General features: G+C 39.6%; 2 protein-coding genes across 2 annotated transcripts; one reads left to right on the top strand and one right to left on the bottom strand.

The window, feature by feature from the left end:
* Nucleotides 1–7,761: 7,761 nt before the first annotated feature.
* Nucleotides 7,762–12,981, bottom strand: xkr9 (XK, Kell blood group complex subunit-related family, member 9). Its single transcript, XM_037756254.1, has 4 exons — nucleotides 11,632–12,981; nucleotides 9,930–10,385; nucleotides 8,714–8,925; nucleotides 7,762–8,638 (listed from the first exon to the last, which is right to left on the bottom strand). Exons 2-4 carry the CDS (start codon nucleotides 10,244–10,246, stop codon nucleotides 8,010–8,012), a joined length of 1,158 nt encoding a protein of 385 aa, XP_037612182.1. The 5' UTR covers nucleotides 10,247–10,385; nucleotides 11,632–12,981; the 3' UTR covers nucleotides 7,762–8,009.
* A 684-nt stretch (nucleotides 12,982–13,665) lies between these two features.
* On the top strand, nucleotides 13,666–22,654 carry tram1 (translocation associated membrane protein 1). Its single transcript, XM_037757198.1, has 11 exons — nucleotides 13,666–13,965; nucleotides 16,013–16,076; nucleotides 17,720–17,838; nucleotides 17,929–18,045; nucleotides 18,139–18,197; nucleotides 18,896–18,980; nucleotides 19,178–19,248; nucleotides 19,387–19,491; nucleotides 19,582–19,725; nucleotides 20,252–20,403; nucleotides 21,147–22,654. The coding sequence occupies exons 1-11, from the start codon at nucleotides 13,843–13,845 to the stop codon at nucleotides 21,215–21,217; spliced, it is 1,110 nt and encodes a 369-aa protein (XP_037613126.1). The 5' UTR covers nucleotides 13,666–13,842; the 3' UTR covers nucleotides 21,218–22,654.
* Nucleotides 22,655–24,662: the final 2,008 nt, after the last annotated feature.

The following is a 24,662-nucleotide window of genomic DNA, read 5'->3' as shown; positions in this document are numbered from 1 at the left end:
CTGTCCATGGCAGGCTCATGAAATCAGATAAAACTAAAGACTACCTCATACAGTATGTTGGTGGTGGTCTCATACAGTATATGTGATCAGATCCAATGTCCTGAACAAATTACAATTACAAAGATGAGAAAGACACACTTTGAAAAAAGTGGGATACCCTCTTAGGAATTATTGGGAACCCACAATTGAATTAAGTCATTTCCTCCTGGTCTGGTAAAGAGATGGTTGAAGTCCTCAGTTACACTCTGCATCCTCAATACTGTAGTGGTATGAAGTGATGACCTTTAGCACGTCCAGCCAACAAGCAGTGGCAGTACATATTTGGTCAAAATATGACTTGTGTTTTACAATCCTGTATAAGAAATATGCAATAAAAATGTAGGAGTTCTGTGAAAACAGCTTTTTAAATTTGCAGTTGCAACAAAATGGAACCCCAAAAAAAGAAAAGTCAAACCGCAGTGCACTCTGGTTATGCAGTTCGCTCCTGAATTCTGGCTTTATATTGCTGCTCATGGCATGTTTGCAGTAACTACACTGGTTTGGCAATCTCTGTACTTTCTGCCACAGAAAGACAGCCAGCTAGACAGCTAACGCAACAAAGCTATATCACGTTTAAGTTGATTGGTGAAATGGCCACGGCTAACCTTAGCTAAAGCAAAAACTGAATTTACATTATTGATTTGTCATTAGTTTTTATCTGTGAAAAAAACAATATCTTGGTATTCAGTTCATCATTGCACATAACAAAATGACGCAGTCGCTAAATCCTATCAAATAGAGTGAAAAAAGTGTACTTTCTCAGTAGCTGCTATTGCTTAACAATTGTAAAAAATAATCAATTATATTGATTTCAATTTAAATATTCAAAGTAGACACAGACACCTAGTAAAAAAGAGATACATTTATTTCCTATATGAGCTGTAAATAAAATTCTTAAAGGTGCTAAATGCGAGATTGTGGAGCATTTCTATAGAGTGCTGCAATGATAACTCCCTGGTTGTAGGCCAACCAGGATGTTAGCATCGCCCTGGTTCACTCGACAAAAAACCAATGGGACTTTCCCATTGAATTTTGGAGTATTGCAGAAAATAAGCTCTGTGGCAAACATAATAATCTTCACAAAAACACCACTTTAGGTAAACAAACTACACAACGGTCGCATGAACACGAGTGTACACAATGAGGCTGTAAAGGCGTGATGTGATGACGTTTTATAGTTTCATTTAGCCACCTGTTTAGCAACCGCCTTTTGTTTGTGTTAACCACAGACCTTGTTTCAGGCATCGAGGGAACTGGAGGGTGGGTGCTATGTTTCCGTGACGACGCCGTCGGTCGGGACGGCGTTATCAGCTGTAACCGTCGTATGAGTGCACTGCAGAATGGCGGCCGTGAGCTGGCCAGTGGGGCACGCTCATTTGCATGAATATGCGCTAAAAGGCATGTGCAGCATGTGCGGCCAGCCCGGCGATGTCAACAAGGCACAGAGAAGCTCTGATTGCAACACACACAGAGGTAGAGTGACTTCATTCTCTGCTCTGACATTACTCCTCTATATCTTTACAGAGCAAATATTTGTTTGTTGCTATATTAATGCTCTGAATGTTGAATAGAGAACCGTTAAACCAACTTAGAATTAGAAAGAACACATTTTGGTTGCATTTTTGAGGCATTATAGTAACATTTCTATCTGTTAGGGAGTATGCTAATCAGCCTAAAAGCCTCTTCTAAGCTTCACTGCTCTCTACTCTAAGGGCAAACTTAGGGTAAACTTCACACTTATTTCCCATGGCAGCAGAGGGGTGAGGTGATAGTCTGAGACTGGGGCTGATCCTGGTGGGCGGGGGACTTCCACAGAGTATTCCAGCCGCAGCACAGAGCCTGATTTTTATTGCCCTGATAAAACGTCCTCCAGGGTAATCGTGACAGGCAGTTGCCCCTTTTCATGCCCACACTGCAACGGCACCGCAAGACACCGGAGAGAAAATCACACATCTCATTTCTCACACCGGCCTGTCCCTCTTACTCTGCCCCAAAATGCGTTTTATGGACATTTCCCCCCCCCCCCGTTCGCTGCAGATGGGTTAAATATTACATCAAAGCGTCTTTAATGTTTCACAGTACCTCTCATATTTCTCCTCAGTATCGAGTTCAAAACTGGTGCAGGCTGCGTTTTTACAGTAGATTTAATGGATCAATGTCCATAATCACATTAGCACTGGCTTAACATATAACAAATTTCACCGTACCAGCATCAAAGACCTGACCTCTTATTATAATCAGGCATAGCATCTTTTCCTCCACTCAAGATCTATAGGGCCCTCTGATACTGGGAGAAACAGAAAATTATCAAGGGGGTGATAAGCTGTAGTGTACGCAGCTCAGAGAGTAGCTGTGTGAGAGAAAAACATTTGTCCCTCATAGTCGCACAGTCACAGACGCTTTGTGCAACTCCTCACTGTTTGCATGGATCATGCTGATAATCCTCTCCTTCTCCAGCTCTGGTTCATCAGAGGCGAAATAAATCGTTTTCTTTAAAAAAAAAAAAATTCAAAATCCCAGAAACATTCATTCTTAAAGTCAGAGGGCAAAGGGATTTATTGTGAAAGAAAAAGAAAGCATGATGTATGATGTCTAGGTAAGAAATACCACGACAGTCTTCACTCAGCACTTCCCGTACGAGGCCAACAGGCCATCAATGAATAATACAGATTAACTAAAAATTCAAACAGACAAACTGCAGACAAACTAGAATTGATGGCTTCCACTGAGCCACTCATGACGTAAAAGGAAAAACATGTCGGGTTCCCCCGGCCAGGTTAATCAAGACAAGCTTCCCCTGCAAAAAGACGTATGTGTGTGTGTGTGTGTGTGTGTGATTGCAGCCCAGCGCTTTTCATGTGTATGTATGTGTGAACCCATTTCTCATTCACAATATGCAATCTTATTTTACGGCTGAGTGTTTTTGCCATACATGCATGAGGTCTTTGCCCATATTCCTCTATCCAGCGCAGCATAAATAAACAGGAACTCTCTATAATCCATCATCCTGTGTGCTGTGGGAGCGTGCCCAACACAAACATGGCTTCTGTTTTCTATCTGTGAGAGAGGGACTGTGTGTGAGGGCTAGGATGGGTAGCACTATTATGTTAGTGCTCAGTCCATGACTGTGAAACATAAACCGGCTGCACTAAATGAGGATTATACAAATGAGCTTCCTCTTTGCTCTTTGTTTCTCTTTGTCCCGCTGCCTGGACAAGACGCATAGTAGAATACACTTTATTTAATTACTCCCACAATTCTTTGAAGTCCTCATGAGATGACTCTCATGTGAGTTTGAGATGGGCTCATGTTGAGGTGGCATGTTTTTTTTCATTTATTTGATCTTAGTTAGCCGTGAACTGTTTGGCCTGTGACTTAATTTGGCTGATAAAATAATCCTTTACAGTATGTCAAACAATCATTGTAGCCTATCTACTGGTAAAATCTGGAAACAGCAGGGTCTGCGCTTTCCGTCCTCAACAAGTATCGTTAAATTCCCAAATAGCACTAAACACCAACTGCCCCAATGGAGCTGATCTGGGGACAACAGTATGAGACTGTTGTTGTTTCAGGCAACTCCCAAGTGTGAGTGTTCTCGGTTGACATTTGAAGGTAATAACAATTGTAGAAACTTTTCAAATCACAAAACTTGTGCATATTGAGTACATCTTTGCTGCACTGGCTGGTCCAGTTAACTCTTATCTTATAGTTATTGTAAATGGAGTAAAAGGTCGGTTGACCCCGCCAGAAGCAAACAGCTCTTCTTGCAAAACTAACTTTCCCATCAGCCTCAGCTGTATTTTGTGTTTAGTTTTTAGTGTGTTTGTCCCTTTAGCAAATGTTAAAGGGACAGTGTGTAGGATTTCAGGGGATCTATTGGCAGAAATGGACTATAATATTCAAAACTATGTTTTCATTAGCGTATAATCACCTGAAACTAAGAATCGTGTTTTCATTAGCTTTGAATGAGCCCTTCACATCTACATAGGGAGCGGGTCCTCTTCACAGAGTCTGCCATGTCGCTCTGCCATGTTTCTACAGTAACACAGAAGAGACAAACCAAACACTGGTTCTAGCGAGAGCCTTTCGTGTTTTTACTTGAAGTCCGAAGGTTCTCTGACAGACTTGTGAAACTGCGGTAACGTTAACCGCAGAGTGCAAAACCGTGGTGCTGACGGCGGTTGGCGGTACCACGGTACCACGGTTTTGTTAGTGTTACCACTGTTTTGCTAGTGTTATTATGGTAAGGATGACCTCTAAGTGAGGTGGACGGCCTTACCACAGATTTGCACTTGGTGTCTCATGTTACCGCTGTGAGGGAAAGGTAGGAGTGAGTGTAGGGGTACTCATTTGCTTGCAATCTGCAACCACACCACTAGATGTCACTAAATCCTACACGCTGTACCTTTAATGCTAAACTTAAGACGGAGAACATGGTAAAGAGTATACCTGGTAAACACCAGCATGTTAGCATTGTTATATTAGCATGCTGATGTTACCATTTAGGTCCAAGTGCCACCATGTCAAAGTACAACCTCACAGACACACTAGCATGACTGCAGACTCTTATCTATGGTAACAAACCCCCGTTAGAAAAAAATTTGATTAAATTTGATGGTGGTGTCGGCCTATTTGTACACATATATAATATATTATAACTCAAGATAAGAATAATAATCTTTGTGATGCTTCTCAAAATGTATCCAATGAATGGGTCTGACTCTGTAATACTGGACAGCTTCACTGTGTCAGTGGGGCTCTAAATTAACTCCAATTTTAAAAAATACCTGCAGTAATTATTAGTTTCTGGCATGATACATTTCTATATAAAGGAAAAAATACATTTAACTTTAATCTCCCAGAGAATAAGGATGCATTTTACCTAAAGCTCATTCTCTTTATGACTAGTTACTGTGGGTAATTGGTGCCTTATGTCAGATTTATGGTAACAACTGACCTCATCCACGGTATTTTATGCTTAAGCCTAGATTGACTTCCCCGTCGCAGTTCTTGTCATACTACACCAACAGCCATATAGTAACAATGGCGGGGCTATTGTACCCAGCATAATGCATTTTACAATATCCTCATTCATTGCATGAGGACTTTATTTACAGAGCCCCCTTGGGTAACGCAATGCCATGCTCTGATCACACACCAGCCCACTGCATGTAATTATCCTCAGCCTGCTCTCCAATCTGTCACTGCCCAAACTCATTTGTAAGAGTGCATGTACAGTGATTAAAGAAACTTCTGTGCCATTGCAAAAAGAGGAAAAAGGGGGGATTTCTATCACTCCCCTCCCCTCCTCCTCCTCCTCCTCCTCCTCCTCCTCCTCCACATTCGGGGAATTCTCCAAGAGCGAGGCGAAGCTGCCATGTCAGAGCGAGCCAGGCAGACGTGTACAGATCGCCAACATTGCTAATGCATCTGTGGCACTGGTGCAGCAAGTCAAGTCATAATAATTAAAGACATACAACATCTCAGGACTTCATTAATCATGGTTTATATGGACTTTGAAGCCCTAATGAAAAACAGCCTGCCTCTCTGGGTTTATTGTGTCTGTACAAATTGTGGGGACGGCGTACGCCAGGAAGGCCCCCCCCCCCCCAGGTCCTGACCGGCTGTTACAGGATGTGGTGATGGAAAACAAAAAGATAAGATTTGGTGAAAAGCTAGTGATGGTTACAGAGAGGTCAAGGTTGTTTATGCAGACGCCGAGCGCCGTTCAATCAGACAAAAGTGAGCTGCTGACAGTGACGGCCGTGTGAGTTTACACGTCTTTGTGTTTTGCGCCCTCGTGTGTGCACTCGGCGGTCAATGTTTTCTGTCCTTGGACCGAGCGAAATGAAGGCCTTTGGGGATTCATCTTCCACTGTCACGTATCATCATCCTTGATTCGCTATTAGTTTCTCAGATTCTCACCGTGCTCTCCAGCCCTTCTGGAGGTGCATTACAGTGAGATCACAGTGAGAGATTACTGGGTATTAAGCTCTCGGTGCCAGAAGTGGAAATTACAGAGAGCTTGTCAACGCCAGAGCGCTCTCTCTGCTTGTTTTCTCCCGGAGAGAGAGGGAGGTAATGCTTTACTCACCACGTTTCATCCCAATGGCTTGTGACTGGTCCCTGGCAGTGCTATCAGTGGTGAGTCACGGCCAAAAGTATGCGTATAGCGCAACGAAAGCAAAGGAAGACAGAGAAGGACAGACTGCTTAGGACTCCAGCCCAGGACACATGCATCTTCTCCCAATAAAAGTCCCTTTGGCAGGTTTACATCGCATTAGTCCACTGAACCCAAGGAAATATACAGTGGAAGGGAGAGAGGGGAGCATCCATCATCTGAGTTGCAAAGGATGAAGTCATTTTATTTACTCCCTTATGATGTGTCCTGCCTACAGGTGCAGTGTCATCCTTTTGGTTCCAAAGGTAAGCTATCTGGATTCTATCCATCTAAAGCTATTTTTGTAGAACAAGTAGATTGATTACTCTAAATACACACTAAGAAAAAACATTGAGTCTGCCTGGCAGTGATTCATTTCCTCTCCAACGCAAGCTCCTCACTTAAATTTGTCATTTTATAGAGTGCCTCTGACAGAGCACAACTGACACATGAAAGTTTAAGTGGCCCCTTGGAGTAAACAAGTCAAAAAGCTCTGAGTTTGGCTGACTTAAAGGAAGAGAGGAGGGGGAGGGTGCATTTATTTGAGAGCCAACAAGCATGGTGCTCTCTGGACCCTGCGGTTTGTCAGCGTTCCTCCCAGGTGAGCTCACACTGGGCCAGTCGAGCACAGCCACCCCCCTTTGCCCATGGCCAGGAGGAAACAGCGTCCACTGCTCTCTGGGCTTGACTCACACACTATTTTGCTGGTAGTCAAAACAAAATTAGCACCAGTTTGTTATTTCTAGTTAGCTCATCCATGACTCCCGTGTTCATCATTTCTGAGGTTAGGGAAATGTTTAGTTGCCACCTTTGAGTTTTCTAGGGATTGGGAAGAGAAATATCAGAGTAGTAGCTGGTATTTATAGTTTAATTCGAGGCCAATGAGATGATGTTGGTGGTTTAAGAGCAGGAGAAACTATATTCAAGCCTGTGCTGCTGGCGAGCATCCCTTCTGCTGGATTGACGTTGAGCAAGAGCTTGAATCCTTTCCAGGTCAATTAACGTGAATCCCAACTTCAAACAAAGGACTAAATAATTGAGGAATCGCATAAATCGTACAATTACAGTTGAGATTTTAAAGGGTAACAATAAAAGCACCTAAGCATCTTGTGGTTATATCCAACTGGGCACTGGAAATAGTAAAGGAGAAAACATTAATGTGATTGGAAAAGTTTTGGTCCTGAAATATTGTTGCATGTTTTCTGACCAAAAGCATGACGTTTTGTTAATATGGGTGTCAGTAGAGGACCTCACCTAGAAAAGACAACCGAGACAATATCGCCACCTTGTGTTTAACATGTGTGTTACATGCTTAAAGAAAGAATCTCTCCACGCCCACCAATAGTAGCCTGCTGACTTGGCACACCAGGTGATATTAGTGGACTATTCGTATACTCGACACTGACAACAAGAAGGTGTGGGGGGAAAAAAAAATTAGAGAACAGCTTGCAAGGATACAATATAACAATTATGCTTATCATTTTGTCTTTGTACATCACATAAAATGTGTATTTCTAATGCAGAAACAAGAGAAACCAAATGATTTAGACCATAATATCAGTTTTAGATTTTATTACAATGCATTATTAATGTCAGTCTTGGTCACAGTGATATACCAAAGGAGACAGCTATCCATTATGATTAGCAAATAAATTACTTTTTATAGATATGATAAGAATAAATATGTGATTCATCGACACGTTTATTAAAACAAGAATAAATAAAGTTATACACTCAACTATATTGCACTTTGTTAGCCATTTGTGTTAGTTATGAAAAAGTAGACTTTCCTCAGAATATGGTTAGATCATCAAGGCTGTAAAAAGTTCCTTATTCTCCTCGTGGTCTGTGTTTCATTCCCCAGGCCGTCCGCCTCGTCTGCCTCTCGCCACTTCTCTCTGGGATGCAGGAGGACGTAGTACAGCACGAGACAAACCAGCCCCAGCACCGAACCTCCAAATATTAAACCACTGACTGTCAGAAAAAACGTGGCTGTCCGCAACTCTGGCCTCAACAAAGCCAGCAGTGAAGGAGCTGTAATGTTTATAAAAGCGAAAAACAAGTAGTAGGTGATCATTTCTACTTTGGTGTCCTTTCCTTTGACGTTGAAAAAGGTGAACGTGAGGATGACCCCGGTGACTGCTCGGTACACGTGCTCGAGCGTTTGGGAAGAACAGAAGTTGGTCTGAAGCGCGTGTGTCCAGGATGTCCCCAGCAGCCAGAGGACGGTGAGAGCTATTGCGCTGTAGGGGCTCAGGATGAGGAGGAGGGCGTAGCTGAGGATGTGGCTGGTGATGGTGCAGAGTTTGTAGAGGAGGTAGACTGCTGTGGGGAGGCCAGAGGGCATCTCACTGATGTGGGGGAGGGATCTGCGCAGGCAGCGGCGGTAGTCAACCAGGGCCCAGGCAATGTTGAAGAAGGAGAACGCCATAGATAAAACTGAAAGAAATATACAGATGCTATAAATAATGATATAGTAAATTCATAGATATGTCACCTTCTGCCTTTACTTACACTGCATGACTGAGCATTCCTCGTGGCCCATCACTATGTAGAGCTGCAGGAGGAGTTGGGGAACGCTCTCTAGGAAAGCCTCGAACAGTTTGAGCATGCTCAGATCCGTAGCCAGGCAAAACAGTTTGTGGTGCACATCTCTCCTCTCCTCCACTGTATAGGAATTTGTTGTCCAAACCACATTGTAGCCTTTCTTCAGCATGTGATAATACCTAGCAACAGGTGGTTGAAAAACACATGACAACAGAGTCAGACAGGTTGTCGTCACCATGCAATACATTTGTCAGTATTGAATGTTTTGCTGCTGCACAGACGATGATTCACATCCTACAATGCACTGCAGCTTGATGTGGTTATTCCAGTTTTGCACTTTCCATACCATGCCGTTGTGCATGATTAGCATACCGCACATTTTGAGTCACAACATGCAGGTATTCCTTACCTGCACCCTATTTGACTGTTATCAGGCCATTAATTAGGCTTAATCAGTCGCTATAAGCACCATAGATGTGAGTCATTAGGGGCCTACTACGTTGGTTCTAACATGTTTTAAAACTGAATGAAACATTACGTTTTGAACACAAACAAAACAGTTTGTTTAGGTTTAGGCAACAACATTAAACCTTCTTTAGGTTTAGGCAACAAAAACAGTTAGGTTTAGGCCACAAAACTAAAACTATTTTAGGTTTAGTCAACAAAAACACTTAGTTAGGTTTAGGCAATGAAACTAAAACTTCTTTAGGTTTAGGCAACAAACCAATTAGGTTTAGGCAAAGAAACTAAAACTTATTTTGGTTTAGGAAACAAAAACAATTAGGTTGAGGCAACAAAGCTAAAACTTCTTTAGGTTTAGGAAACAAAAACACTTCGCTAGGTTTACGCACCGAATCTAAAACGACTTTAGGTTAAGGCAACAAAAACACTTAGTTAGGTTCTGGTAACGAAACTAAAACTTCCTTAGATTTACGCAAAAAAAAAAAACACTTAGTTAGGCTTAGGCAAAGAAACTAAAACTTTATTTGGCTTACGCAACAAAATCACTTAGGCTTAGGCACAGAATCTAAAACTAATTTAAGTTTAGGCAACACAAGCAGAGCTTATGCCGACTGATAATGCATACTAGATGGTCTGATAACAGTCCTTATTATAGGCAACATGAGCAGCTTGTGTAAATTTGCAGATATAAAACAATACAGCGCTCTTATGGCAGTCATACCTGGTGAAGATGCCCACACCAAATAGGTGCAGGATAGCAAGTCTACCTTTGGACAAGCCTGATATGGTTGGTTTCACTTCAGCGTTAATCAGAATACCACTCATATCGTCAGTGTACCAGGCGTAGCTGAAGATCTGTGTCACCAGCAGCCCCGCCAAAACAAACACTAGAGTCAGTCCAGCCCACACAAAGTGATTCTGTTGAAAATATTTCAGTGCCAGTGCGGCATCTGTCCAAATGTCCACCACATACAGGAGCAGTCCAGCAATGGTTATTAGCCATCGCAGTTTAGTGTATTGACTGTCTGACTGCAGCATTTTGTTGTCAGTTCAACCAAAGGTTTCGCTCTGTGAGGAAGGTAGAAATGTGGTTTGCTCAGTTTTGCTTTGATGGTTCTGAAGAAAAGCTGCTGTGGATAGTTTCCTGTTCAGCAGTTCAGGTGCCATTTTGGTCAATCTGTAAAAGCAGTACAATGTGATAAAGAACAATGAGTATCATGGAAAAGACAGTGTTCTTAACACGTGCAAACATTTTGTTGAACTCTTGTGCAGATTTACCACAAATCTTATGACAGTTTTGAGATGCAACATGACTGCAGTCAGCTGCTGTGTCACAGTCACAGTCTCCTGCCCTTTGAGCTCCACCCTAAACACTTTATTATACAGAGTCCGGATAAATGACACACTTACAAAGGCAATGGAAAAATAGTCAATGACGTTATCGGCAGGAATGATAAATGATGCTCTTTCTGAACTCTTATATAAGATATTTTTCTTACACTTCTGATAGAATGGCATTAATCACATAATAACTACATGTAAAGTCTCTTCACATCTTCTAGCTTCAATATAATTTTAAACTGTTTAATGAGATGTCGTTGGTGATAAAGATAAGCAACAAAAAGGCAGAAATTTAAGGGCAAACAAATTCAAGATAGCACAATATCAAAATAACACTCATATTCTCTTCACTTCAATAAAATAAAGCCCTAGTTGTGTTAATTTATTGTATTTTAATAAAGTTTCTTTACAAATTATTCTGAGCTCATATATAAATTCGATCACATCCGCCCCCCATTTTAATTTCCTTTTATGGAAGTGTTCTCTGAGCTTACCTATAAGCACAAATGTGAAGAAATTTTCAAAATCGGTCAAACCATTTGGCTGAAAAGTGAATTTTTCCTATCATCCTATATAATTATGTTATTTACATCTTTATCTTATCTTTCTATATCTTTGGGCACATGGGACTACTGTTTTTGCAATATACTCCGTTATATTTTAGGAAAAAATAGTAATCCCATGTTCCCAAATACCAGATATAGTATGATAGGAAAATGGCAGTTAGTATATAAGTATTTATGTATCTATGAACTCATAACAAGTTGAATAGCAAACATATGCACATATATGAAGTGTAAAGAAATATTTCTTATGGAAAACATTTAATAAACACAATGTTAGTGTTTTTCCTCATTTTTCAAAAATCCCGACTTTGACTATTAATAAAAGTGTGATTGTTCATGTGAGCTAAAAATGGCAAAGTTGTACTGTTAGATACTTGCCCAAAGTATGTCTGTACCAAATTTCAAGACTTTTGACTAATAACAACAAATGTTATGGCATATTTCCTTATCATGCTATGGGCACAAATGGGTTAGATTACACAGTTATTAGTGCATATTATCATCAGTTGAACTTACCAGTATATCTTGTCCATGGTAGACAGCTGTGCAGTCACAGAGGCAAACACTTCTGAACTTCTGCAGCAGTTCTCTATATCTTCCCATGAAACCCGTGACAAGCTCCACCTCAGGCAGGAAAAATGACGTTACATAATAGATCTTGTGCATGTAGGTGTGTGTGAATGCGTGACTGGGTGACAGTTTAACTTCCCTGCTGTCACACTCCGTTACACAGAAAGACATTTTTTGGATGGTTTGAATATCAGCCAGTCAGGGATGACATATTGCTCAGACATATTGCTTAATTTTTACAAGTGAAACAAAGAAAGGTGTATTTGCTGTGAACAGAAAGGGTGACGTAACACCCCACCCAGTGGTTTTCCTGTAATCTATGTACTTACAGTAAGTGTGAGGATATCTTTATCTGAGATGAGGATCCCTGTAATGCACTTTTCAAATACATAAACAACTTAAAATACTGTATTGAATATATTGTTGTAGTTATATTATGACATAGGCAATCAAAAGTTAAACTATATACATTTTTGAAAGAATACAAAACACATTCTTCCACTTGCAAAGTGAAAGTTTAATCAGTAAGCAATAAAACACACCTTTGATCAATTCAGTACTCTCAGTGTTTTTACTGCTAGAGCCTTATTTGGTCTGCTCTGAGCAGTAGCTTATGGTGACTAATGTTAGTTAATATTACCAAGTGACATATAACTGACATTACTCTCTCAGTAAACTGACTTTACGACTCTTTTCTACATTGTTATGCTACATTTAACATTTACCATTATCCCATAACTGCCACCAGAGTTACATATTCTGACTTTAAGTCTAAATTTCAATATGTTGATCGTCTTCATGTGTATTCAAATAAATCAAGGCAGCCCTCACACACTCAAGGATGAATTTATTCTTTTATGTATTGTTTATAATAATGTGGGTAGTCTAGGTAGATAAAACTTTCTGCAACTACTACTTACCATTATTATTATTATTATTATTATTATTATTATTATTATTATTATTACGATTTAGTCAGTTTGTTTGTTTTTTCCTTGCCTTTTTCCCCTCTCACATAAAATACTGCTTTTGGATTTATATATGATGCTCATATTAGGGCATATTTTTTGTCTTGTTTATTTACATTGTATGACGAAATGAGTTGGTATCTTGGAGAACAAAGTACAAGTATTGATTAAATGAGTCAATAAATGAAAAGTAAAAAAAAAAAAAAAAAAAAGGGATGAAACTTTCCCATTTTGATGGGTTCTCTCTTGTAATCTCAGGGCCGGATCAACCTGTCTGGGAGCTTTAGGGCAAAAATGAGCTGTGGTCCCACTATCCCACTATTGGACTATTAGAAAATATTAGAGCGTATCCAAATTTCTCGCCTCTCGAAGTCTTGCCACATCCATGTTGTTCAAATCGTCCGTTGTTCACCTCCAGTGTGTCTGAAAACATTACCACTGCTGTCGCACCGTTTTTTGTCTCCGATTTGCAACCAAATAGATTTGTCCTGCTCCGGTTGTTAGTGTGTTAGTGACCCTGGTGCATGCCGTTCACATGGAAATCGATCCTGGTCCGACCCTGGTTTGACCCATGTCTCGACCCTGGTTGAGCCCTCGATGTCAAAGGGGCATATGTATATGGCGTATGTATCCTGAAGTATTACAGTACCCATCAGCTGAAACACAACCTGCCCCTGGCTTGAGGTATCTTCAGTTAGTTTGTGGTATTTTGATGAAAGGAATAGTTCAACATTTTGCTTAATTTTATGCTTTATTGCTTTCTTGCCGATAGTCAGATGAGAATAATGATATCTTGGCAAGAAAGCAAATCAGTGTATTCCCCAAAAAAATCTTTTCCTTTTGAGACCAGTAATTCTAGAAAAGGAATCTAATGTCAGAAATTAAGTGAGAGAAAATGAGACACTCTTATACTCCAAACCTCTAGGTAGCGATAGAGAGCTCCAGCTGTTTCTCTCCTGTGCGTAAAAAAGAGTCCTCGTTGGTTCGGCTCTCTCCGTGGACCCTCCCACTAGCACAAGAGTGACACGCCATTCAATTGCTGCCTGGCCCTTCGCTTGTAGGAAGCAGCAGCAGCAGTGAGCTTTCTCTCTCTCTCCTACAACAAGGATAATACTACTAACATCTGATAGAAAACGACCACATCTGCGCTGCGTAAAGCTTAAAAGTTGGGGCCGAAATCGTGTCGATCATGGGGATCCGAAAAAAGACCACCAAGAATCCGCCAGTGCTGAGCCATGAGTTTGTCATCCAGAACCATGCAGATATTGTTTCCTGTGTTGCTATGGTGTTCCTTCTCGGGCTGATGTTTGAGGTAAGAGTCCACATGTTGAATGGATCGTGGGGGTCATGCGAGGATGCTCGTGATACCCAACTCAACCATCTGTTCTCCTGCAAAGTGACATGGCAGGCTCATCTATTCTTCACTACTACTTCCTCCTGAAAGTTTTCTGTGCACCTCGCTTTTTTTTTTTGCTTTTAATCCACCAGATGATCCACTCGTTCATGGTATAGCCTTGTGTTAGGTTTTCATACAGATTAAATGTGTCTTTGACTAGTCCATCTGGCTGCTTTCCCAGGTTGAAATCGATATTTCAAGTCACACGTCTACAGGGCCCGCCGTTTGATCATAAAAACAAAAGTTTTACATGTGCAATTTATGTATTTGATCTTCTATTTTATTTACTGGAAACGTGTCAGTGTGTTGCAGACTTGCAGCATTCTATCGAACTCGGTGGATACAATGTTGCACAGCGTTCTCGACTTGGTCAGTTTATGCGTAGATGTGTTACGTGGCAATCACACAACGACTGAGAGGGCTGTCATCGCACAGACCCGCTTGCACCAAACTGAAAGTTTTGTCTTTGGAGCTAAAAAAAAAGCGTTTTTAAATGTAACTTAATTAACTTAACACGTTCACACTGATTAACCCGCTTCCGTGCTGCATGCTGGGCTACTTTCACTCACAATGTATGTCCACATTTCAAACATGTTTCATCCTCAGTGAAAAGCAGCGCCATTAGTGCTCCGATGTAGCCATTATTTCAACTACTTCCTGTTTTTCTTCTACAAAAGTAAAATCCCCGTCCAGTGACAGCTGTTGCAACGTGTAGTCTATGTTATATCGTAATGGCAGCATGAACATTTTGAAAGTTATGGCTATTTATGACAGTTTAATTAAACGGTGAATACTTCTTGTGTGTATTTAATTTCAATGTGGGTGTCCACGTCATTCTTTTGTTGTGAAGGATGAATAAGCAACTTCCTATTTTAACCTTATTATTTGGCTATCTTGATGCTATTCGCTCCTTCAATGCATTTATTATTTATAATAATAATAATAATAATATATATTAATATATATACACAATATGTGTGTGATGGGCTATTCAAATTAAATTATAATAAATATATTTTATATATATATACATATATTATATGCATATAATATATAAATATATATATATTATATATTTATATATTATTATAATAAATAATAAATGCATTGAAGAATGCATATGAATATATATTATAAATTTATATTATATATATGTAATTTCATATAACGATAATGATATAGCAAGTTTCCTGGTAGGCCTAATTCAGTAAATAAATAGTTTATATGAAATAACCACATGGTAAAGCATTTTGGTTTTTTTATACTCCCTTGTGAATTAAATACTTGACAAATAAAATACTGTGTATTTTCCCATTTTAAGAACTTGAGTACAAAATGAACATAACAGTTTTAAATGAAATTATAGAGAAAAAAGAAAGAAAAGTAGGCCTAGAATATATAACGATAGAAACGATATAGAAAACTATATACAATAAAACAATAGACATTTTTATATCGTTTTTATGACATTTTTATGTTGTTCTTATTTATGATCATTTTAACTGTGTAAAATGTCTTTGAGTTTCATGAAAAGCGCTCTATAAATAAAATGTATTATTATTACTATTATATCGTCATATTGCCCATCCCTAATTCCAGTCTATTCTTCTATTTATTCTATTTCTAACACCTCTACAGAAGGAGCTGGCAGTGCTTCATCACCATTTTTTCCTGCCGTCACAGTAATATTGCATAATTCCCATATGGCCTCATAGTTTTGGCTGATCTTTGCTTTTTATCACCCTAAAATTTCTAAAATAGATAATTCTGTGACATTAAAACCGATGTGTCACCTTAACTTCAATATTCATACATGAGTCACAGTTACAGTCACTCCGTTATTGGTCTTGCAGGAAATCCTTGATATATAAATGCAATACTCTGGTAATACTGTTTGATTTTACAGTTAAAACATGTATTTGTGTGCAGGCTTGCATTACTAATATGTTTTTTACATCTACAGGTGACCTCCAAATTCGCAGTGTTATTCATAACCGTCCAGTACAATGTCACCATATCAACAAATGGTAAGTTGAAGGATTGAATTAAGAGTATAAGATATATGGTGATGAGAACAGATGATGTGTTAAAATGAATACTGCAGGTTTTGGCTTCGACATACAATGCAGTATTTTCTTAAGAGCTGTCCTGCTGGAAGCCTCTCATTTGGATTCTGGAGCGGTACTTGCGTGGCTTTGCACAAACCCATTTGAGAGCTCCTTTTTTTCCCCTTTGGAGCTAAATTTAGTCTGCCTGATTTATAAAGTCCTCTTGTGGCAAGGTTGCACCGGGTGAATTTGGGCTAAGGTGTAATATAGGCCTCTCAATTCAAGTCATTTCAAGGTTAACAATTTCGTTGCCAACTTCAGATACTGCTGAAGGAACGTACAACCCCAGAGCTTATTCATACGCTGTTGTACAGGCTGGAGGTTTTGCAGGACTGCCAGCTGGTGACTCAGTTCTTATCTGGGAGACTTTATACCACGTACCCAGGTCTGTAACTTATTTACAGCGTGTATCTAATTAGACAAATAACATGCAGCACCTAAATCCCTCTGTAGTGAAACTAATTCAATGACGCCGCTGTGATTTTTCTTTGTCTGTTCTGACTTTTACAAACGATCGGACTGATTTCGTTATGTGGTTGCATAAACCATGAGCAAAGGCTTTCTCAAACTGTTTGCTGGGAACTTTGTCATCTGTCTCTGTGTGCTACAACTCTTCATATTATTCAGTGTTTCACAGATACCTGTGTGACAGTTATTGTGTTGAGACAGTCAATGTCTCTGGCATTTTCAAAGTGGTGTAATACTGCACAGTCGAGACTCACTAATCCAAACGCCTCACCTCAGGAATTAAGGTTATTAAACATGTGAATCACTTGACTGCATTGAACTAAAATGGCTCGACAGTTCATGTTAAGGATGAACTGAGTGCATCTGACGTTACAGTGGGCCTCATGCAGCAAAATTCTCTTAAATTCCTCTTATATTTTCTCTTAATTTTCCGTTAAGAGAACAAATAAGAGAAGTCAACTCGCGTTGAAACACTCTTAACCATCCAGATCTGCTCTTACCCAGGTGCGCCGAATGATGAATCACACTTAGATCATAAATTGGTGGTGTGTGGTAGATTGTTTATTATTAGCACAGCTAACGCCCCCTAAACACTATATAATGACAGGGGTTGTGCCGTGTGCAAATACTCTGGTACATGCCCAAGATTTGGAGAGATTACCACCAAGACTTAAGCAAAGGAAATGTGATTTTCCAGAGCGTCAGTACTGTCGTTACAGGAAAATCAAAAAGCATCGAAGAGCAGTATATAAGCAATATCATCCAAGGGGTTTTTATAATCTTAATTGGGATTAATGGACCAATAGTATTTATTTTGGCCACAAATTTAATAATCAAATCATTATAATAACTCTAAAACACTAAATAAAATAAAATATATATAGCGAGCAAGAGCAAAACTAAGAAAACATTGGTGAATCCCAGAAATGAATGGGTATTATCATAATAAGAGCAAATCGTGGATAAGAACACAAATAAGGGAAGATCTGATCATATATCGCTTCCTGCATGAGGCCCATTTCCAGATAAATGTTGGATTTTTCTATCATGCTCATTGTGATGACCCTGTCTGACCTCTGTGCGTGCTACTGAAGGCCCAGAGGAAACCCCCGTGAACCACTTCCACCACGGCATCAAGGACTTGGCCACCACCTTCTTCTACATGCTGGTGGCCATCATCATGCACGCCATCATCCAGGAGTACGTGCTGGATGTAAGTGAGACACAAACTTTGTGCACACAGACAGACTTTTAATATCAACGAACAGTTCTGCATTTCTTTTTATTGTCGTTTGTTTTGCAGAAAATCAACCGGAAGAAGCACTTCTCCAAAACGAAGCACAGCAAGTTCAATGAGTCGGGCCAGCTCAGCGCCTTCTACTTATTCTCCTTTGGCTGGGGTGCCAGCATCCTGCTCTCTGTACGTACAGTAGCTAAGCTGTTCTTGTTCATATTTTGTTTCACGCCCCAAAAACTGTCCGTGATTGTAATTTAAATGCTTCTTTGTTCTTAGGAAAACCTCCTGTCCAATCCAGTCACCCTATGGGAGGGTTATCCCCATACATTGATGCCGTGAGTTTGTAATGTTGTGTGTGGAGTTGCATTTTAGAGATACTGTTTGTTATTTCTTTGTGGTTTAAAGGGGACCTATTATGCTTTTGTGCCTTTCCCCTTTCCTTTAGTGTGTTGTATAGTTTTTTGTGCATGTAAAAGGCCGCAAAGTTACAAAGCTCAAAGGCCATGCCTAAGGGAGTTACTCTCCCCCACAGAAACACTGCTCCTGAACTGCCTGAAACGCCTTGCTTGAAGTCCATTCTTTTCTTACGTAACGTGGTGATGTCACCAAGTAACATAATACCATAATACCTGCCTAGCGGCTTGTTTGGCACGCCCTCAAACAAAGCTAGTTAGAGTGGAGCTGGAGCGAAGTCCGAAGAGTTTGGTTAGCAATCACAACAGAGTGGGCCAGCTGACCAATCAGAGCAGACTGGGCGGAGCTCAAACAGAGCGTTTCAGACAGAGGGTGAAAGAGAGGTGCTGCAGCACAGCCGGGATGAGAAAAGTAAAGTGTTTTTTGAACATTAAAGCATGTAAACATGGTCTTGTAGAAACCCCAAATACAAGTATGCACCTGAAAATAAGCATAATAGGTCCTCTTTAAGTAGACTAGAAAAGCGGTCATGTGTTACTTTATTGGTTATTTTATTAGAGCTTCAAGTGTGGCTCTGAATTATGAAAACTTCATTTTCTAACTCCTGTTTTTCCTTCAGATTCCAGATGAAATTCTACTTCATTTGTCAGCTGGGCTACTGGTTACACGCTCTCCCAGAACTGTATTTCCAAAAGACAAAGAAGGTAAGTGTGTGTGGTGGGCCCGTCTTGTTGTTTTTTTATGACTGTAGCGTCTGTTTGGAGCCCGAGGCTACTTCCTGTTTGACTTCCTTGGTTATGTTGCATTGTTTCAAAGAATCACGCTCGCCTTGCTTAATTCCGCGTGCAAAGTAAATATTTTGACCATTCTCTGCCTCCCATTCTTTGTGTTTACTGTTTAGGAGGATATTCCACGCCAACTTGTGTACATCTTCCTGTACCTGGTCCACATCGCGGGCGCCTACATTCTGAAGTAAGAACGGCTACTTTAGAAAGCCTAAAATTACATGTGGAGCATGTGGCATTGCTCCTGTGTTTGTACACTGCCCTTCAGGAGAGAGTGTGTTGTTCCTGTCATTTGTAATAAAGGGGAATTATGCGTGTCTTTCAGTCTGAACCGTCTGGCTCTGGTCCTGCTAGTGTTGCACTACTTTGTCGAGCTTCTGTTCCACGTTTCCCGCCTGATCTACTTCAGCAACGAGAACAGACAGACAGGGTGAGTTTTGCATGTTCAGAGTGGTGCATGTGCAAAAGTTGCACCAGTTAAGAATTACTGATAGTTAAAAGCCGTCCTCTTGTCTTCCAGTTTCACCATATGGGCCGTCTTGTTTGTCCTTGGACGGCTGCTCACTCTGTCCCTGTCCGTCCTCACCGTGGGCTTTGGCCTCGCCACATCTGAGAATCAAGGCTTTGATTTGGCTGCTGGAAACTTTAATGTCATTTTTGTTCGGTAAGTGTGTCTGAGAGGAGAAACTGGTCTACTTAATGCAAAAATACTATTTTTTAAAACTGCTAACCAGATTAATTAAGGTCTGAAAATCTGCACGCAACAGCCTTTTTTTAATTTAGCTTCAATCACGCTCCAAAAACGAACTCTTAAATATATCTTTAGCATTATTTAGCACACTTTTTATTCATTTTTGTGATATGTTCTAATTCTCACGGGGCAAATCTGTCAACGTCATGCTGGCCACTTAGAATAAAGGAACAAGAGCGTATTTCTACACTCACCGTGCAGCTCTGAGGTTCAACAGTCATACAGGAAGGGCTCCATTGTAGAAGAGGAAGAGCTTCAATGAATTAGAATGAAATACAACCACAATACATCAGCATTTCTTTCTTTATACACACACAACCTCACGTCTGTTTCACTGGAGTTATGGAGACATATTGTGACATTGTAAGACAACACTGTGTGTGTGACACACACACACGGCGTCTTTTATTAACCTTTTGATTTACTGACTCTCCATTAGGATAACTGTCCTGGCTGCCATCTGCCTCACTCAGGCCTTCATGATGTGGAAATTTATCAACTTCCAGCTGCGCCGGTGGAGAGAGCATGGCCAAGCTCAGACCTTGAAAAAGAAACAAGTTCTTACCAAGAGCAAATCAAAGAAAGACAAAGGTGAGTAGCGAGCACGCATTTACTTGATTAGGAATGTGTTCTTCTGCAAAGCGCTGGACGTTTGACTACATGCAATTCTTTTCATTATATGCATAATGTCCATGCTTACATACACTTAAAGGATATCTTTCGGTTTTTCAACCTGGACCCTTTTTTCCCATGTTTTTGTGTCTAAGTGACTAATGGGGACAACACTTTTTTCAACTGGTCCAGTATTGAGGGAGAACGCTGTAAGGAGCTGCAAGGGCAAGTGTGAACAAGCACTTTTAGTGGACGTAAATGACGGTGCCAGCTTTACCCCGATAGCACCATAATGCAGCCTGTGAATGTCTGCCGTCTTCAGCGCTCTCCCTCAATACTGGACCAATTTCAGAAATTGTTGTCCTGTGATCACTGATTTCTGATTGGGAACATACATATGTAAATTGATTGTAATGTATTGTGTGATTTTATGTATGATGTGCTATTATGTTTTTTTCCATTTTATCTTAAAATCCTAACCAAGGACAAGGTCTGCAAATTAGCTACAGCTAAAAGTCTGATATACATTGCATCGGTAGCACTTTAAGTGTAAAGATGCCTACATGTATTGTCCCTGTCAAATAAATTAATAAATAGTTTATTTAGTCAGACACAAAAACATGGGGAAATGGGGTCCAGGTTGAAAAATACTGAAGTTACTCTATAACTCTATATTAATTTATCAAATGAAACAAATCTGGATGTGTTTTTTTTGTTTTTAGCCAATGGAGTAAACGGAGTGAGCTCTCACGCAGCCGATTCACCAAGAGCAAGAAAAGAGAAGTCATCATAAATACATTCTCCTCCATCACCCCCTCTTCAAAGAACCATCTTTCCCGCCCTCCCGTGCTTCCGTGGCTGTATCCAACCAACAGTCCCTCCAGCTCCTCAACCACGATATGCATCTTCAGCTCCCACACAGGACTGACCTCCCAGCTGGACTCCAAGGACCAGAATGCATTTAGCTTTTGCTTGTCGCCACTCATCCAGCACGCCTTGATTTTAGGAATCATTGCTCTGCTGTGCCATTTCGAATGAAAATAAATTCCCAAATAAACTATGAGAAAAAAGACCTTATTTAAGAAGTGCCTAATGATACGGAGTGTTTTGTACAGGGTGTGTAATTTTAAAATTTCAGGAATGATGACTTCAGTGTTTAATGTTTCTCCCAAGTCAGGTCATGTCATGCTTTTTCCTAAACGGTGTGTATTCCAGCTTGTGATTTATTTCCCCCTTTTTTTTCTTGTATTTATAAGTGCTAGCAGCTTCACTTCTTTGCCACAAAGAGGGATATTTGTAAACATTGTATGGAGTTTATGAATTCCTTTATAATATCTCTTATGTTTCCATCAGTGACGGTTGCATACAGTCTTGTTATAAATCGTTATAGACTGTTCAAACACACAGCAAGATGTTATCACAATGTTTTCACCATGTCACTGGCCAACAACTAAAGATGGAAAGCGACATAGAAAGTTTTTAATATCCACTCATGGATAGAATAGGGAAGAGTATATAAAAGCAGCCCAGGAAAACAGCAGCTGTCACCCTGTAATACTGTAAAGTAGATTCACAGTTCAGTATTGTACAAAACTGCCAGCAAAGACGTAGTAACCTGATGTAGCATTTAATTATCAGGGTTCAGCGTAGCTTTGTAATCACAACAGGACATTTTCCTCGCCATGAGAATTTATTGCCGTTCTGCCTATAACACTGTCAATAAATGATCACACTTTTTCTTTTAGTTTTGACGTGATATGAGATGACTTTATAAGAGATGAAATGGCAAAACATCCCTTTAGTGAGTTTGATTGAATCACTGTCTTGTATGGTCCCAAATCATTTGCTGTTTAAGTGGAATGGGTTTACTGTATTTGTTTTGGCCTTGCATATTATTGCTTCAAATATCCACGAGAATGATTTGTTGTTAAAGCACGGACTGGGAATGAGAAAACCATATTTTGTTTGGCTGTTTTTCCCCCCAACCCACTGTAGACATGTGCCAAATGAGCCTGACTGGTTGCAGTCAACTGTATTTTAAGAATCACCTAAATAACACTGGCTTATTCTAAAGAATAAACCCATTAACTAATTTTAGGTACACGGTAGTGAGCCACGGTTGCCTCCGGCAGTATATCAGCAGTGTATGTGGTTTTCTCAACTTGTCCTGATTGTTTATCTATCTTACAAAGGATTAAAATGTTTTATTGAAAAAAAAAAAAAAAAAGAACTATCAGAGTTTTTATTTTTTCTTTAATTTATATAACTTTTTTATTTATTAATTTATATAGGATTTTCAATCTGTACGGCAGACCCTTTGATTACCTTGATTCGGATAAGGAAAAACTACCCAAAAAGAATGTTTAAAGGGGGAAAAAATGGACAGACATGCAATGGATGTTGTATGCACAGAATAATAGTATTTGCTGTACATGTTTTAACGTTTGCCTAAAGACTCAGACTCCAAGTAAAGAGCACAGTCATTGGCAATGAAAATCTTTGGTCTCAGGTTCCGTGAACAATGCTCATAAAATATGTATATATATAAAAGGAGAAATCACACAAGTAAATTAAAAGTAAAATGATAATATATGGCATAAAATAGTGTAGTTCAAATATAGGGCTTAAATATAAACATAAGTAAATATTAAATAGTAATGTAAATTTAAATTTGTAATTTTGTGGATGACAGTATTTCAGATGGGGAAACTGAATGTAAACAGGATGTAGTACGTATATGCATGATGAGAAGTAGACAGGAAGAGGTGTAAACAGGAATTTAGTATGTATAGAGAAGTAATAAATATGTATATATTAGGGCTGTCAAAATTACATTCGTTAAATTAATCTTAACGCCACTAATTTCTTTAATACATTAAAACAACTTGCGATTTTTTAGGTTATAGACTCAGTTTTAAAGTTAGAGTGGAGATACTGGCATCATATGAAACTATAAAACCTAAGGAGTCCATGTCATACTAGTTTGTCAGTTAAGAGGTTAAATAACGCTCCAAACTTGTGCTAAATTTTGGCAAGGAATAATTGTCATGGCCATTTTCACATGGGTCCCTTGACCTCTGACCTCAAGATATGTGAATGAAAATAGATTCTTATGGGTACCACAAGTCTCCCATTTACAGACATGCCCACTTTATAATAATCACAAGCAGTTTGGGGCAAGTCATAGTCAAGTCAACACACTGACACACTGACAGCTGTTGTTGTCTCTCGGGCTTGAGTTTGCCATGTCATGATTTGAGCATATTTTTTAATGCTGAAAGTGAGAGCTACCCTGTGAGGGTTTCTGGACAATATGTGTCATTGTTTTGTGTTGTTAATTGATTTCCAATTATAAAAATATACATACAGTACATTTGTAAATATATATAAAGCAAGCATATTTGCCCACTCCCACGTTAATAAGAGTATTATATATACACACACACACACACACACACACACACAAAGGTGTAACAGTTTGTAAAACAGTATGTAAAGTAGGCCTATATAAAGGTAAATAAAGGTCAAGTGACAATGGTAAAGTGACACACGCAAATATTTGTTTTTTACTGTTCTAAACAAGTCCTGCCCTTAGGTAAACATTACAAACGGGAGCAATTGCGAGAAAATCCTACACAAATGGTCTTTGGATGTGTCAACATGGACTTTCTGGTCTCTACAGTCTTTTACTGTGTGTTCATGACAACATGTGGAAACCACCCTGTTGCTGTTTCACCTATTGACCACTAGGTGGCTCTGCTGCACACGTTTTAATTGAGAGAAAACGCCTGCTTGCTTGTGTGACCCATGGATAGTTTGACCACACAGTAAATCAAGGTAGCTAAAGTAGGACACACGCTTATTTGTAGTTTTTCTAAAGCTTGTTATGTTAGCTTTAAGAAATTAACATTTTGTTCAGTTCATTTTTTTTTTAATTTGTGCTCACACACATCATTTTATAGGTTGATATAAATCTTTATGACTTTAAATGCTGTACTTTTTTCCCCCTATATTGGCAAACCTGAGTTGGGATGGGGGTCATTAGTAGTGAGAAAAATAGTGCAATAGTGCAGTATGTTCTTGCCTTCTTCTTTACCATCATTGTTTAGCAACTTCTTTAAATCTAATTCTCAAATTCATTCACATAATACTAGACAGGTTAATCATCTTCACCTGCCTTTTTACAAAACAAAACATGGCCATTACTCCCTCAGATACCGTGATGTACAAATATGGAA

The sequence above is a fragment of the Sebastes umbrosus genome, chromosome 21, assembly GCF_015220745.1.
Source record: "Sebastes umbrosus isolate fSebUmb1 chromosome 21, fSebUmb1.pri, whole genome shotgun sequence".
Lineage (NCBI taxonomy): Eukaryota > Metazoa > Chordata > Actinopteri > Perciformes > Sebastidae > Sebastes > Sebastes umbrosus.
The sequence above is the reverse complement of the archived record's forward strand: the minus strand, read 5'-3'. Positions and strand labels throughout refer to the sequence as shown.